At 62.6% G+C, this 12,113-nt stretch overlaps 1 protein-coding gene across 1 annotated transcript in view; it reads left to right on the plus strand.

The window, feature by feature from the left end:
* The window catches only part of LOC311632725 ((E2-independent) E3 ubiquitin-conjugating enzyme FATS), a 62,186-nt gene extending 50,338 nt beyond the window's left edge, over positions 1 to 11,848 (plus strand). Inside the window, exons 3-8 of the mRNA XM_084904498.1 lie at positions 269 to 459; positions 1,557 to 1,734; positions 5,749 to 5,812; positions 7,554 to 7,653; positions 7,944 to 9,563; positions 11,494 to 11,848. Coding sequence (XP_084760624.1) covers positions 269 to 459; positions 1,557 to 1,734; positions 5,749 to 5,812; positions 7,554 to 7,653; positions 7,944 to 7,982 — 572 coding nt within the window. The 3' untranslated portion in view covers positions 7,983 to 9,563; positions 11,494 to 11,848. The remainder of the gene's footprint in view (positions 1 to 268; positions 460 to 1,556; positions 1,735 to 5,748; positions 5,813 to 7,553; positions 7,654 to 7,943; positions 9,564 to 11,493) is intronic.
* The last annotated feature ends 265 nt before the right edge of the window (positions 11,849 to 12,113 follow it).

Consider the following 12,113-nt stretch of genomic DNA (forward strand, 5'->3'; position numbering starts at 1 on the left):
CTCTGGCTGGGCAGGGCTGTTGGACCGTCGGCAGCCGAGGGCAGGTGTCCGCGGCGGCATGGTTAGCGGGTCATGGGGGCTGGCCGCCCACGGGCATTCCTCTCTGGACCAGGGCGGCCAGGGTCCTGATTTGCCGTGACGTCTGTGGCTTACCCAGGCCCGTTCCTGATCCGCTGGCCTTTCCCTGTCCAGGATGCTCTCCGCGGTCCCTGTGGCCAGGGGCCAGGAGAGAGCAGTGCGCCGCTCACTGGGCTCCCCTTTCCCCCAGGAGACTACACCTGCTGCGACCTGGTGGTGCAGATAAAGGAGTGCGAGACGCTGGAGGCCGCCGCCATCCCGGGGCCCGCGCCCCCGCCGCCACCCCGGCCCGCGCCCTCTGAGGAGCCAGAGACCCCCGACCGGCGGGAGGGCTGCTCCGAGTGCCGGCAAGCACCGGCCAGCAACGCCTTGACCCTGCAGGTGAGGCCCTGGGCACGCCACGCCTGGCTCCCGCCCCGGGGAGACTGCTCCTGGGGTCGCATGACCTCCCTCCGGCCTCCGAGGCTGGAGCCCTGTCTCGCCTTCCTGGAGGCTGTGTGCCTCTGGGCCGGTGCCCTGACCTCTCTGGGCGCCTGTGTCACAGTGAGAGTCACAGAGACCATGGCATCCGCCAGGCATGTCACTGCTTCTCCTGAAAAGGCCCGTGTGTGACGCTGGCGGATGACCTGGGTCTGAGCTTTCTCAGGCTCCCAGTGCCCCCACCCCCACCCGGACCCCGACCCAGGAGCCGGGGGCTCAGGACACTCCCACCCCTCCCGTCACGTCCCTGGAAGCTGGGATCAGGGCACCCGGCCTGGGCCTGTGGGCAGCGAACGAGTGGACAGGGTGGTGCTGGAAGGAAGGATGGAATGGCAGGCCAGCGGTCGGCAAACGCATTAGTCACCAGAGCTAAATAGCAACAGGACAACGATTGAGATTTCTTTGGAGAGCCAAACTTTTTAAACTTAAACTATACAGGTAGGTACATCGTTATTAACTTCATCAGGGTCCTCCTAAGTCGGCCTTTGCTAAAACCTCGAGGGGCCAAAGAGCCGCATGTGGCTGGAGAGCCGCAGTTTGCCGACCGCTGTGGTAGACGGTTACCTTTGTTCTCACCACCGTGATGTTGGTTCTGGTCCACCATGTGGGCCTCGGGGGCCGGAGGGCCGGTGCCATCCGGGGGGCCAGGCCGCCTTCCCGGGAGCCTGTGGGCGGCAGTGGGACCAGATCACGCACTGACACTTTGGTCCCTGCACTGTTCTCTGGCTCAGGTCCTTGGCCAGTCAGATGGCTGTGTCCCCCCCGTGTCCCTCCTCTTAAGGATAAATCCCTTTCCCCGGCGTGGCTCAGTGGTTGAGCGGGAACCTAGGAACCAGGAGGTCACGGCTTGATTCCTGGTTGTGGACCCCATCCCAAGTGGAGGCATGCAAGAGGCAGCCGATCCATGATTCTCTCACCATTGATGTCCCTCCCTCCCTTCCTCTCCCCTCCTCTCTGAAACCAGTAAAAACATTTAAAAATGAACTCTCCCCTCGCAGGAGGCGCTGGAGGCCCGGCGGCCGCAGTTCATCTCGCGCTCGCAGGAGCGGCTGCGGAGGCTGGAGCTGATGGCGCAGCAGAGGCGGGCCCAGCGCCAGGAGAGCCCGGGGCCCAGGCCGGGCCCCCTGCCCGTCCGCACCAGCCGGAGGCAGTTCACCGTCCCCCACCCGCTTAGCGGTGAGCTCCGTGGTGGGGGCGGGGACCTGGGGGGTCCTCGGGCTCGGACTGCACCCCCGTGCTGACCCCATGTGGCCACCATATCCACGGGACCGTGTTCTCGCCGAGGGCCCGGGTGTCACAGAGCCGGCCTGGGAGCCGGCCCAGTTTGGCGATTCTCCGTGGGCACTGAGTTCGCAGCTTCCTTGGCTCACAGTTCCCATGGCGCCGGGAAGGAAGCACAGGGCCTTGTGTGTGTGTGTGTGTGTGTGTGTGTGTGTGTGGGTGTGTGTCTGTGGTTGTGTGGTTTTGTGTGTGTGTGGTTGTGGTTGTGTATGAATTTCCTCTTCTAAGGACATGAGTCCTTGGCTCAGGGCCCACCCTGACCCCGCGTGACCTCGCCTTAGCCTGAGGGCATCGCACAGGCTCTCCCTCAAACGGAGTCACTGAGTCTCGGCCACGCGCCCGGGGCTGGAACCACCTGCGCCATCCTGTGGTATTTTGCCTAAAACAGACCCAGGCTCACACTCCCTCACGGGGAGATCCTCCCAGATCCTCCCAGATCCTTAGACCGTGGTGATGCCGGGATTGCACCTGTCACTAGTTTGAAGTTCCTGAAGCGCCTTTTCATTCCCCGAGTTCCAGGACCGCCCCGGCCACCGGCTCCCTCTCGGCAGCTCGGGCGTGGTGTCCGGCCCCCGCCTGTCCCCTCTGTCCGCGCTCTCCCGTCGGTTTGCTCGCCGGTGGTGCTCGGCCCGATAAACAGACCTGCAGCTGCGTCTGCCTGCGGCCTGTCTGCGGGCGGGATGCTGGGCAGAGGCAGACGTTCCCCCGCAGGTGGAATGGGTTCATCCGTCACACGCTCACGGGAGCGGCCGGCTCAGTGTCATACGTGTTACAACCAGACCGCATGGCTCTCGGTCAGCAGCCTTGACCCCGAACAGACTGGGAGGCACGGGCAGAGCTCTGGCAGCGGACAGGGGCTGGGGGACAGCGGCTCCCGATGTGCAGAGTCAGAGGAGACAGGGCCCGGGACCGGTGCTGCCTCCTGTTGGCTGATGAATGCTGAGCGGTCTTTGAGGCTCACGGCAGTGACACGTGTGTGCCTGCACACGTGTGAGGGTAGATGGGTTCCCGTGCAGAGATGAGGGAGTGTGTACCCACGGTAGGCATCATAGAGAGACAGGGGGCGGCGTGACCAGGTCCTGCCTGCAGCCCACATCCTTACGTCTGAGCAGCAGTGGCCGGACCCCCGAAAACCAATGAGCGCAGACGGCCCTTTCCGAGCTGGGAGCCCCGGCCGCCTCGGCGTGGCCCCTGCGGTGACGCCGTGGTACGTGCCTGTGGGCGTGCACCGCACCGAGTCCCTCTGGGAAACCCTGCGGCACGCGGCGAAGCTGACCCCATCCACCCGAATGGCATTAGCCGCGCGTCCCAGGTGAGCCAGGCCAGGAGCCTTTCGAGCCACGGCCCAGTGGAGGGACGGAATTCTCCGGAAGGTGCTGCAATCCCCTGCCCCCACAGAGCCGCCCTCAGGGACACGAACGGCTGCAGAGGGTCCTAGTACGGATCTGCGTTCCCCGAGCGTCTCGCTGGAGAAGCGACCCCGCAGGTCTGGGATGGCCAGCCCGGCGCCACCACAGTAACAGCCAGGAGCTGCCCATTGCGCGGCCGGGAGCACGGCCGCCCCTCACCCCCACCCCTGCCCTGTCTGAGCTCATGAATGCTTTTCCATAAAACATCTGAATAAATATCTGGGGGCAGTGTTCCCAGTATTACTCACCAAGGAATTTTTTAATGTGCTTATCAGATAACAGCAAATTGTTACTTCATCAGCCCTCTGGCTAAACGAGGAAGCAGGAGCCTCATCCAGCGGGAGGCCGGTTCCCGGAGTCAAAGACGTTTGCGCGCTCAGCACGGCGCTGTGAGCGGCCTCCTGCCCCGGGGACGGCCTGTGCTGTGTGTGTTCAGGAACAGAAACCCAACACTGGGGGGACACAGACCGATTCCGGCCGTGGACTCGCAGCAGACCTGCCGGACAGGTGTCTCTGATGAAGGTCACCCAGGGGAGCACGGAGGAGCAGATCGGGAAGAGATGGCTTCCTCAGGATTCCTCCTCCCCACGGCCTCGGTCGGACTTCCCGGGTGATCTCTCCCTGATGGCCGTCAGTGAACCCACCTGCAGCGAGAGCGAATGTGTATCCGGCCTCCACAAATCTCGGCGTTCTGTGGCTCTTTCCAGAACACGGGGACACCCTGGAGTTGGGGCAAAAAACCTCCTACCCCTGGGGGGTTGTTCAGATGCAGGTGAGACGTGGCTGCTCCGTGGTGGTGGGAGCCACTGTTAGCGTTAAGGTCCCTTTAAGTGGGACAGACAGACATATTTTTTAGAAAGTGTGGACAAAGCACACGGGATTTTCCTCCGGCACAGAGAGACTAAACCCCATTTTATAGTCACACGTGACTTTGAGAACTCATTGGCGCTATTATTCTGCAGTTGTCACTTCCCTCCTCAAGGTCCTCAAGCCTGGAACAATCAGAACGCACTTCAGAGGAGGAGCATCCCCTGGGACTCTCGCAGCCGTATTCTTCCGGAGGTTTATAACGCCCAGGGCTGTGGTCGGCAAACTGCGGCTCGGGAGCCACAGGCGGCTTTTGGCCCCTTGAGTGTGGCTCTTCCACAAAAATACCACAGCCTGGGAGAGTCTATTTTGAAGAAGCGGCGTTAGAAGAAGTTTAAGTGTAAACAATGTGGCTCTCAGAAGAAATTTCAATCGTTGTGCTGTTGATATTTGGCTCTGTGGGTGAATGAGTGTGCCGACCGCTGGGCCCTAGTGCATGTTAAAGGCACTGGCAAGTCCTGCAACCGTGAGGCCTGCTTATGTCTGTTTAGCTCCATTCTTCCTAATTATGTTAACCTGGGGATGTTTTTACCTCATTGTTAAGAGCTCGCTTGGGAAACGTTGCTCTGGGAATCTCTGCTCGTAGGTGATTTCCCTCAGCCTCCCGCCCTTCGCTAAAGAGACCGGCGTTCTCTCTGCCGTTTGCTCTCATCAGCCCTTCTTCCATCCGTGCCGGCAGTGCTGCCGGAGAGCCGGGGACCTCTGGGCGGGTGATGGTGTTGGTTTCACTGTGTGAACCAAGTCTGGGATGACCAGGAGCCCTGAGGGAGCTGGGGGACGGGCTGGGGCAGCCCTCGTGGGTCTGAGAGACAGAGCAGAGCGGCCCCAGGCATGACATTGAGACGATTTCTCTCCAAACATGTTTCATAGATGTGGTTGGCGTGTCCCGGTGCCACTCTTCACGCCTGCCCGGGGGCTCCTGTCTCAGCACCAGCGCCGGCACTGTGGCTCCCCGGCACACCAGCGCCGGCACTGCGGCTGCCCCGGCACACCAGAGCCGGCACTGCGGCTCCCCGGCACACCAGAGCCGGCACTGAGCTCCCTCTGGCACACGGTGTCCCTGTGGCTGCTTCATGGGGGGATGGTCGTTCCCCGGGGCCCTGAGTCGCATGACACCGGGCACTGCCCTCGGCAGACCACGACAGCTTCTAAAAATGAAGCACAGCCCAGCCGCAGGGCTCCGAGATTGACCATCGCCCCCTAAAACCAGGAGGCCAAGGGTTCGATTCCCAGTCAGGACAAATGCATGTGCCTTTGCCTGTTGGGTTTCGAGCTTGATCCCCATCATGGGGCATGCAGGAGACAGCCAGGCCATGATTCTCTCTTGTCATTGGTGCCTCTCTCTCTCTCTCTCTCCCCCTCTCCCTTCCTCTCTAACATCAGTAGAAAGGGGAGGCCACTGTCCATAAAGCGTGTTCGATGCCAACCCTGGGCCTCATGCCCGGAGTTCGCTACACCCAAGACCAGTGGGGAGCGGGCGGGAGCTCTGGGTGTGAGCACGGCTGTGCCTGCAGTGCTGGGGACAGGCTGGCGCTCAGAGGAAGAGCGGGAACAGTGAGTGTGGAGCCTCGTGCTGTTTCTCTGGAAACGTGTGCCCCGAGCCCCTGACCTGAGCCCCTCTCCTCTTCTCCAGATAACCTGTTCAAGCCCAAAGAACGGTGCATTTCGGAGAAGGAGATGCACATGCGCTCCAAGAGGTACCTGGTGGCGTGGGGGGGAGGGGAGGGGGAAGGAGAAGGAGGAGGAAGGGAGAGGGTGGCTTCGGGGGCCCGGCGCTATCCGAGGGGCGGCTGCCAGTCCCCGTGTGAGCGCTGAGGTTGTGGCCGTGATGTGGAAAGCGGGTCCAGGGAAGTGCGGCCACGGGGCCGTGCCTGGGGGTCTTCGTGCTTCCGTGAGAGATCCCTAGGAAAGTGGGGGTTCCTGGATTCCCACCCACCGGTGGCTGGTCTCTCAGCGATCGCGGGCTCCCCAGCACAGCGCCCCGGCCTCGGCCTGATCACGTGGTCTCTGTGACACGAGCCAGCGTGGACCGGGGGAGGGAGCCTCTTTGTAAATAAAGGCTCCGGCGGAGGCGGAGGGGACCGTCCGTTAACGGCCTGCCGCCGCGGGTCCTGGCGCGGTCTTTAGGGCCAGCGCGTTTCAAGGCTGGCTGGTGAGACGTGTGAAGCTGAGGCGTAGACCTCCTGCCACACATACTCCCTTTCCATGCAGGGGGGAAATCCCGTCAAGTCCTTCCCTCTCGGTCTCCAAACCCAGCGCTGCCATCAGGGAGCTTTCCAGCGAAAATAATCGTGGTCAGGCCAGCGTCCGTGGACGGAGCGTACACCCCAGCGCCGTGCTGGTGTGGAAACTGAGGCTGGGACGGGCACACGCGAGGGGGATGTCCCCAGGTCCGCTCCCCCCGCTGGAGGCCGGCCTCCGTGGGGTCAGGACCGGGTCCCTCTCTCCGTGGGCTGCGCCTGGCCGGGCTCTGGCCGGGCTCTGAGACCGCAGCCCCCAGGGCCACATGGGCCTCCTTTCTTTTGCATTCTGTCTTCTTAATGATAGCACTTCATTCCATTTCATTTAAAAAGTTCAAATAGTGGAGATGAAGCTCAAGTTCCTGGGACCCGCTAGGGCCCTCCCCCCCACTCCCGCTCTCTGGGTCCATCCCCGGACACGCCCAGTTCCCACCCTCACACCCACCCACGGCGCCTCTGCCTGGAGAGAGACTTCCCTCCTTGCCGACAACGATCTAACGTTCAACCCTCAGTGGGACCACGCGGGGTTCCATCTTCCTGTGGCTGCTTTTATTTCCTTTATTACACGTCTGTACGGGTGGCCTGGTCGGAAGGTGTGGGTACAGATGGCTCTCCGCACGGGCTTTAGCTCTGCAAAGTGGCCTGTTACGTGGATGAGCCACAATTCACTTAGGAGCTCTTTCCAGAAAACACTGCGCCAGCCCGGGCCGGTGTGGCCTAGGGGTAAGCATCGGCTGCACCAGAGAGTCACAGGTTTGATTACAGCCCGGTCAGCTGTGCGGGAGACACCCAGTCACTGCCTCTCACATCGGTGTTCTGCTCGCTCTCTCTCCCTCTCCCGCTCTGACTCCCACCCCTCCCTTCCTCCCTTCCACTCTCTCTAAAAATCAAAGGGGATGGGCACGTGGGGCGAGCTGGCCCTCGGCTGGCAGAGCGGGGGCTGGGAACCCCGGTTTTACGAGGAAAAGGGAGCGGAGGGACAGGAGAGCGGCCACTGAAGAAGGAGCAGCGCTCCGCTTAGCCCCGCCCTCCCGTCCGTCCGGGCCCCCCCCCCCCCGCCCCGGCTCTGTGTGCTGAGCCTCACAGCCCGTCTGGAGACAGTCAGGGCCCCGAGGCAGGTTCCCCTCTGGACGGGGGCGCTGCTGACAGACACACGCCGCCTCGCTACCATTCACACTGCTTCCTGCGTCTGTTTCAGAATCTACAACAACCTGCCGGAAGTCAGAAAGAAAAAAGAAGAACAGAAGAAAAGGGTGATCTTACAGAGCAACAGGCTCCGCGCCGAAGTCTTCAAAAAGGTAACGGCCTGGCCGCCCGCAAGTGTGACTGTGAGTGGGCCCAGGCGTGCTCTGCCCGCCCACAGGTGTGATGTGTGGGCCCAGGCGTGCTCTGGCCGCCCGCAGGTGTGACTGTGTGTGGGCCCAGGCGTGCTCTGGCCGCCCGCAGGTGTGACTGTGTGTGGGCCCAGGAGTGCTCTGGCCGCCCACAGGTGTGATGTGTGGGCCCAGGGTGCTCTGGCCGCCCGCAGGTGTGATGTGTGGGCCCAGGCGTGCTCTGCACCTGACGTGTCTGTCTCCTGCTTCCCCAGCAATTACTGGACCAGCTCCTGCAGCGGAACGCCGTCTGACCGCAGGCTGCCGGCAGCCCCTGCCGGGCCCGGAGGCTCCTGATGCTGGACACACCATTAAACAGCCCGCCTTCACCACAGTGCACACAGTTTTACTTCAGATGATTTTTTTTTTTTTTCATAAAGAAAAACCTCGCTCCCCAAAGTGCTGGCCCCGCCCAGGCCGGACCAGTGCTGCCTGAGGAAGGGGCTCCGCACCAGGGCGACCAACCCCTCACCCGCAGACCCCTTCTCCCCGTATTCCCGAGTTTTCTCTTTGGCTCTGAGCCCCCTTCCCACCTCCATTCTCCACCCCCAGCAGAAAGGCCGTCCACACGCCCAGGGGCTCAGGTCCCAGGGGATATATTTTTTACATCGAATTTCCAAATCCAATGCTTTTCACACACCAGCCCCTGACTCCGCCCTCTGTGCCGGCCGCGCTCGGGCACCGCGTGGAGCTTAGGGGCCTCTGGACGCAGCGCCTGGTGCTGGAGGCAGGCTCTGGGTAAGCTCCCGGGCACCGCCAGGGAGCTGGGGCCAGCGGCTCCCGTGACCCGGGCTCGGCCCTAGCCACCCCCGCCCGCCCCGCACCTCCCCAGCCAGAGCCAGCTCCATGGCTGCTGCGGCCCCCGTCCTCCGCAGCCGCCCCACCCCGCCCCCGCCCCGGACAGCCGCTGGCGGACACGGCGGGCGCCCAGGCTGCCACGCGTTCTCCCAGCGTTTACGTTGGTCATTTACCACTTGGGGAGTTAAGAACCAACTAGTTTTTATCAAAGGCGGAAATAAAATGAAGGCAGTTATTACAAAAATTCAAGCATTTCTCTGCGAGTCTTTTGCGTTCTGAGTGGAGCAGCTCAGCCAGGAACGCCGCCAGCGCGTGCGGGTGCGATCCCCCGGCGCCGAACAAGGTGGTTCTGAGCCGGTCTTTCCTGGGACGAGGCTGCGGAGGAGGGTGCGGGGCTCTGCTACACCCACCGTGGCGGCAGCTGCTGGCTCTCCAGCGCTGGGGAGTGAATTCCCCGTCGGTTCCTGAAGGTAGAATGGATGTCCTGCACCTCCATCACAGCCATCCTCTGCCTCTCCGGCATCGGTCCGCTTTGCCGGGTTCTCTCCGTAAAACCAGACCACGGGAATTCTGAACTTCTAAGTGGACTTTACTGTTGTACCTTCAGCCACCCGATTCTGGCCTGGAGCCGACCTCCCACCCCTGGGTGGGTGTGGGCGTGGGCGTGGGCCTGGCGCGGGGCGGGCTCCGTGGTGCCGGGCGGCAGCGGGAGGTGTGTTGCCGCTGACACACACGAGCTCGGACCCGCCACGCTGGAGCCCGTGGGACTGAAGGCACCCGCTCCTGCCGAGGCCCCTCCGTGCCCGCACGCCGGGCACTGCTGCCTGGCTGCCGGCCCTCTGCCAGCCGCGAATGGGATCCTGGAAAAACGGACGCCGGCTGGTTCCACGGCGTCTCTGCCAAGGCGCTTCCTGGACCTGAGCTCCATGAGTCAGCAGATGCTCGCCCGGCGCTGAGCATCCTTGCAGACACCCCCCTGTCCGCGCCCGGAGGCGTCAGAGTGCGGCCGGCCGGCCTGCCGGTCCCTGCTGGCTCAGGTGCCCCAGGCGGAGGGGGTGCAGTGACGGGGTGGCTGCGGGGCGGGGTGTCCGGGTGAGATGCGATTGGAATGTGATTAGGGGGTTAGCCGAGCCTGCGGCCTGCAGCTAGGAGCAACAGCTAGAGGCAGAGGAAATGAGCTGCGAAGTGACTCAGGGCCGCCTGCCCCGCGCAGTCCGGCTCTCCCCGCTCCCGCCGGCCTTGGCAGTGCCCCCCGGACGTCTAGCTCGATAGGATCCGCTTGGAGCCAGCTGTCCCTGAGCCGAGCCAGCCGCCCGCCCCGGGATGAAAGCTCGGGAAGCAGGCCAGCCCTCGTCTGTCTGTCCCGGGCTGATGGGCTTCAGGAAACTCCGGGGGATTCCGGAGTCTCTGCTCACCGCCGGCTGCCGGGCAGGATCCTTCGCAAATGTCTTCTCCACATGGAGCGAGCGACGGCGCTGGCCGGCCCCCAGGAAGGGGCTTGCTCACGTCCTGTCTGCTGGGGCCCGTTCCTGAGCCCCGGGCCCCGGGAGGGGGCTCCTGCCGTGGCTTCTGGCTGCGGGAGGAGGAGGGGTTGGACCCTCACCTGGAGGCTGCTGCCTCCGGGGGCCGGGCCTGGGCCGCTTCAGGAACTTGCAGGGGGCGGGGAGACATGACTCGGGAGTAAGTGTGACGAGGGGGGCCTGCAGGTCCACGCTGGGAGGCGGGGGCTCAGGTGTGAGTGTGTGTGTGTGTGCGGGGTGGGGGGACTGCCAGGTCCTTCTCCCTCTGGAACCGAGACGGCAGGATGCCCACAGCTGGCAGCACACACACAGAGGGGGGTGCCACATGCAGAGGGGGCTGCACACACTCAGAGGAGGGTGCACACACACACAGAGGAGGGTGCACACACGTGAAGGAGGGTGCACGCAAGTGGAGGAGGGTGCACACACAAGGAGGAGGGTGCACACATGGGGAGGAGGGTGCCACATGCAGAGGGGATTACGCACACACAGAGGGGGGTGTGCACACAGAGGGGGGGTGTACACGCGGAGGAGGGTGCACACACACGGAGGAGGGTGCACACACACAGAAGAGGGTGCACACACGTGGAGGAGAGTGCACACACACAAAGGAGGGTGCCACACACAGAGGGGGTGCACACGCAGAGGGGGGTGTATACACAGAGGAGGGTGTGTACACGCAGAGGAGGGTGCATACACTCGGAGGAGGATGTACACACACAGAGGAGGGTGTGCACACGCAGAGGGGGGTGCACACGCAGAGGGGGGTGCATACACAAAGGAGGGTGCACACATGCGGAGGAGGGTGCACACACACACAGGGGGTTACGCTCATGCAGAAGGGGGTGTGCACACACAGAGGGTGCCACACGCAGAGGGGGTGCTCCCGTGCCCGCTCTGCTCCTCCACGGCCACACGCGGCCTGGCCGGCTCAGAGCCGGGAACTGCAGGACGAGAGGAGGGGAGGTGGCTCCCCACAGCCGCGGCCAGGAGTGGCGGTGATGACGCCGGAATCCGACCACTGTCACTAACAGAGAAATGGGAAAGGGAATGGAAGGCTGGTCAACCTTAATGGCTCCGAAAGGTCGGAGCTAATCGCTCGCTGTGTAGCTGAGACATTGGTAGTTAAAGCAGCCTCCATCTGTCGGTCATATGTAGATCCTTGCTGATTGGCTATTATTGGAACCGCTTGCCGAAAGGCTAGGGGTGTATCCCATAACCTTAATCCAAGGGATGGCAAGGCCGGAGCAGAGGTAGTCCTCCCCCTAGAGGTGGGCTCCCGCCTGGCCCCCAGTGTTCCCACATTAATACTTTTCTAGTCTCTCTCATTTGTGCGTGGACTCCTCCAGAACCCGAACCCTGAACTACACGGACGAAAAAGGGGCTCCCACGGAGAGACAGGCCTCCAATGCTGGGACCCCCATGAGGGACTTGTCCTCTGTGCCAGGTAACGGGAAGGTTTCATCACACGGGCCACACCGCCGGTGACGAAAGCAGGGGAGACCAGGCTCCTGACGCCTTCCTTCGGGAGAACATGGCATGTCCCTAAACACAGCCATGGCAGCCGTGGCAGACCCACGGCACCGAAAGGCATCGTTAGCCCCAGCCGGTGTGGCTCAGTGGGTCGAGCCTTGGCCTGCGGACTGAAGGGTTCCGGGTTCAATTCTGGCCAAGGGCCATGCGCAGGTTGGGAGCTTGATCCCCAGTACGGGGCGTGCGGGAGGCAACCCATCAATGATTCTCTCTCATCCTTGATGTTTCTCTCTCCCTCTCCCTTCCTCTCTGAAAGCAATTAAAACATTTTTTTAAAAATGGTCTAAGAACACGAGCTAGCCCTTCAGAGAGAGAGAGAACTGGTCAACAAGGAACAAATGCTAAGCGTCCCTAGGCGAAAAAATGCAATTAAAATAATGAACATTGAAACCCAATTTTTTTCCTTTTTTTTTTTAAGATGAGAAGAAAATGTGCAGATTGTTCAGAGAACAGCGTGTCTTCGGCTAGGTCACTGCCCCCCTGGGCCTGCCCAGCTCCGAGCCATCTGAACCTCTGCTGTCCACCTCCCCGCCC

The sequence above is a fragment of the Pipistrellus hanaki genome, assembly GCF_964339955.1.
Source record: "Pipistrellus hanaki genome assembly, chromosome: 14".
In the NCBI taxonomy this organism is placed as follows: domain Eukaryota; kingdom Metazoa; phylum Chordata; class Mammalia; order Chiroptera; family Vespertilionidae; genus Pipistrellus; species Pipistrellus hanaki.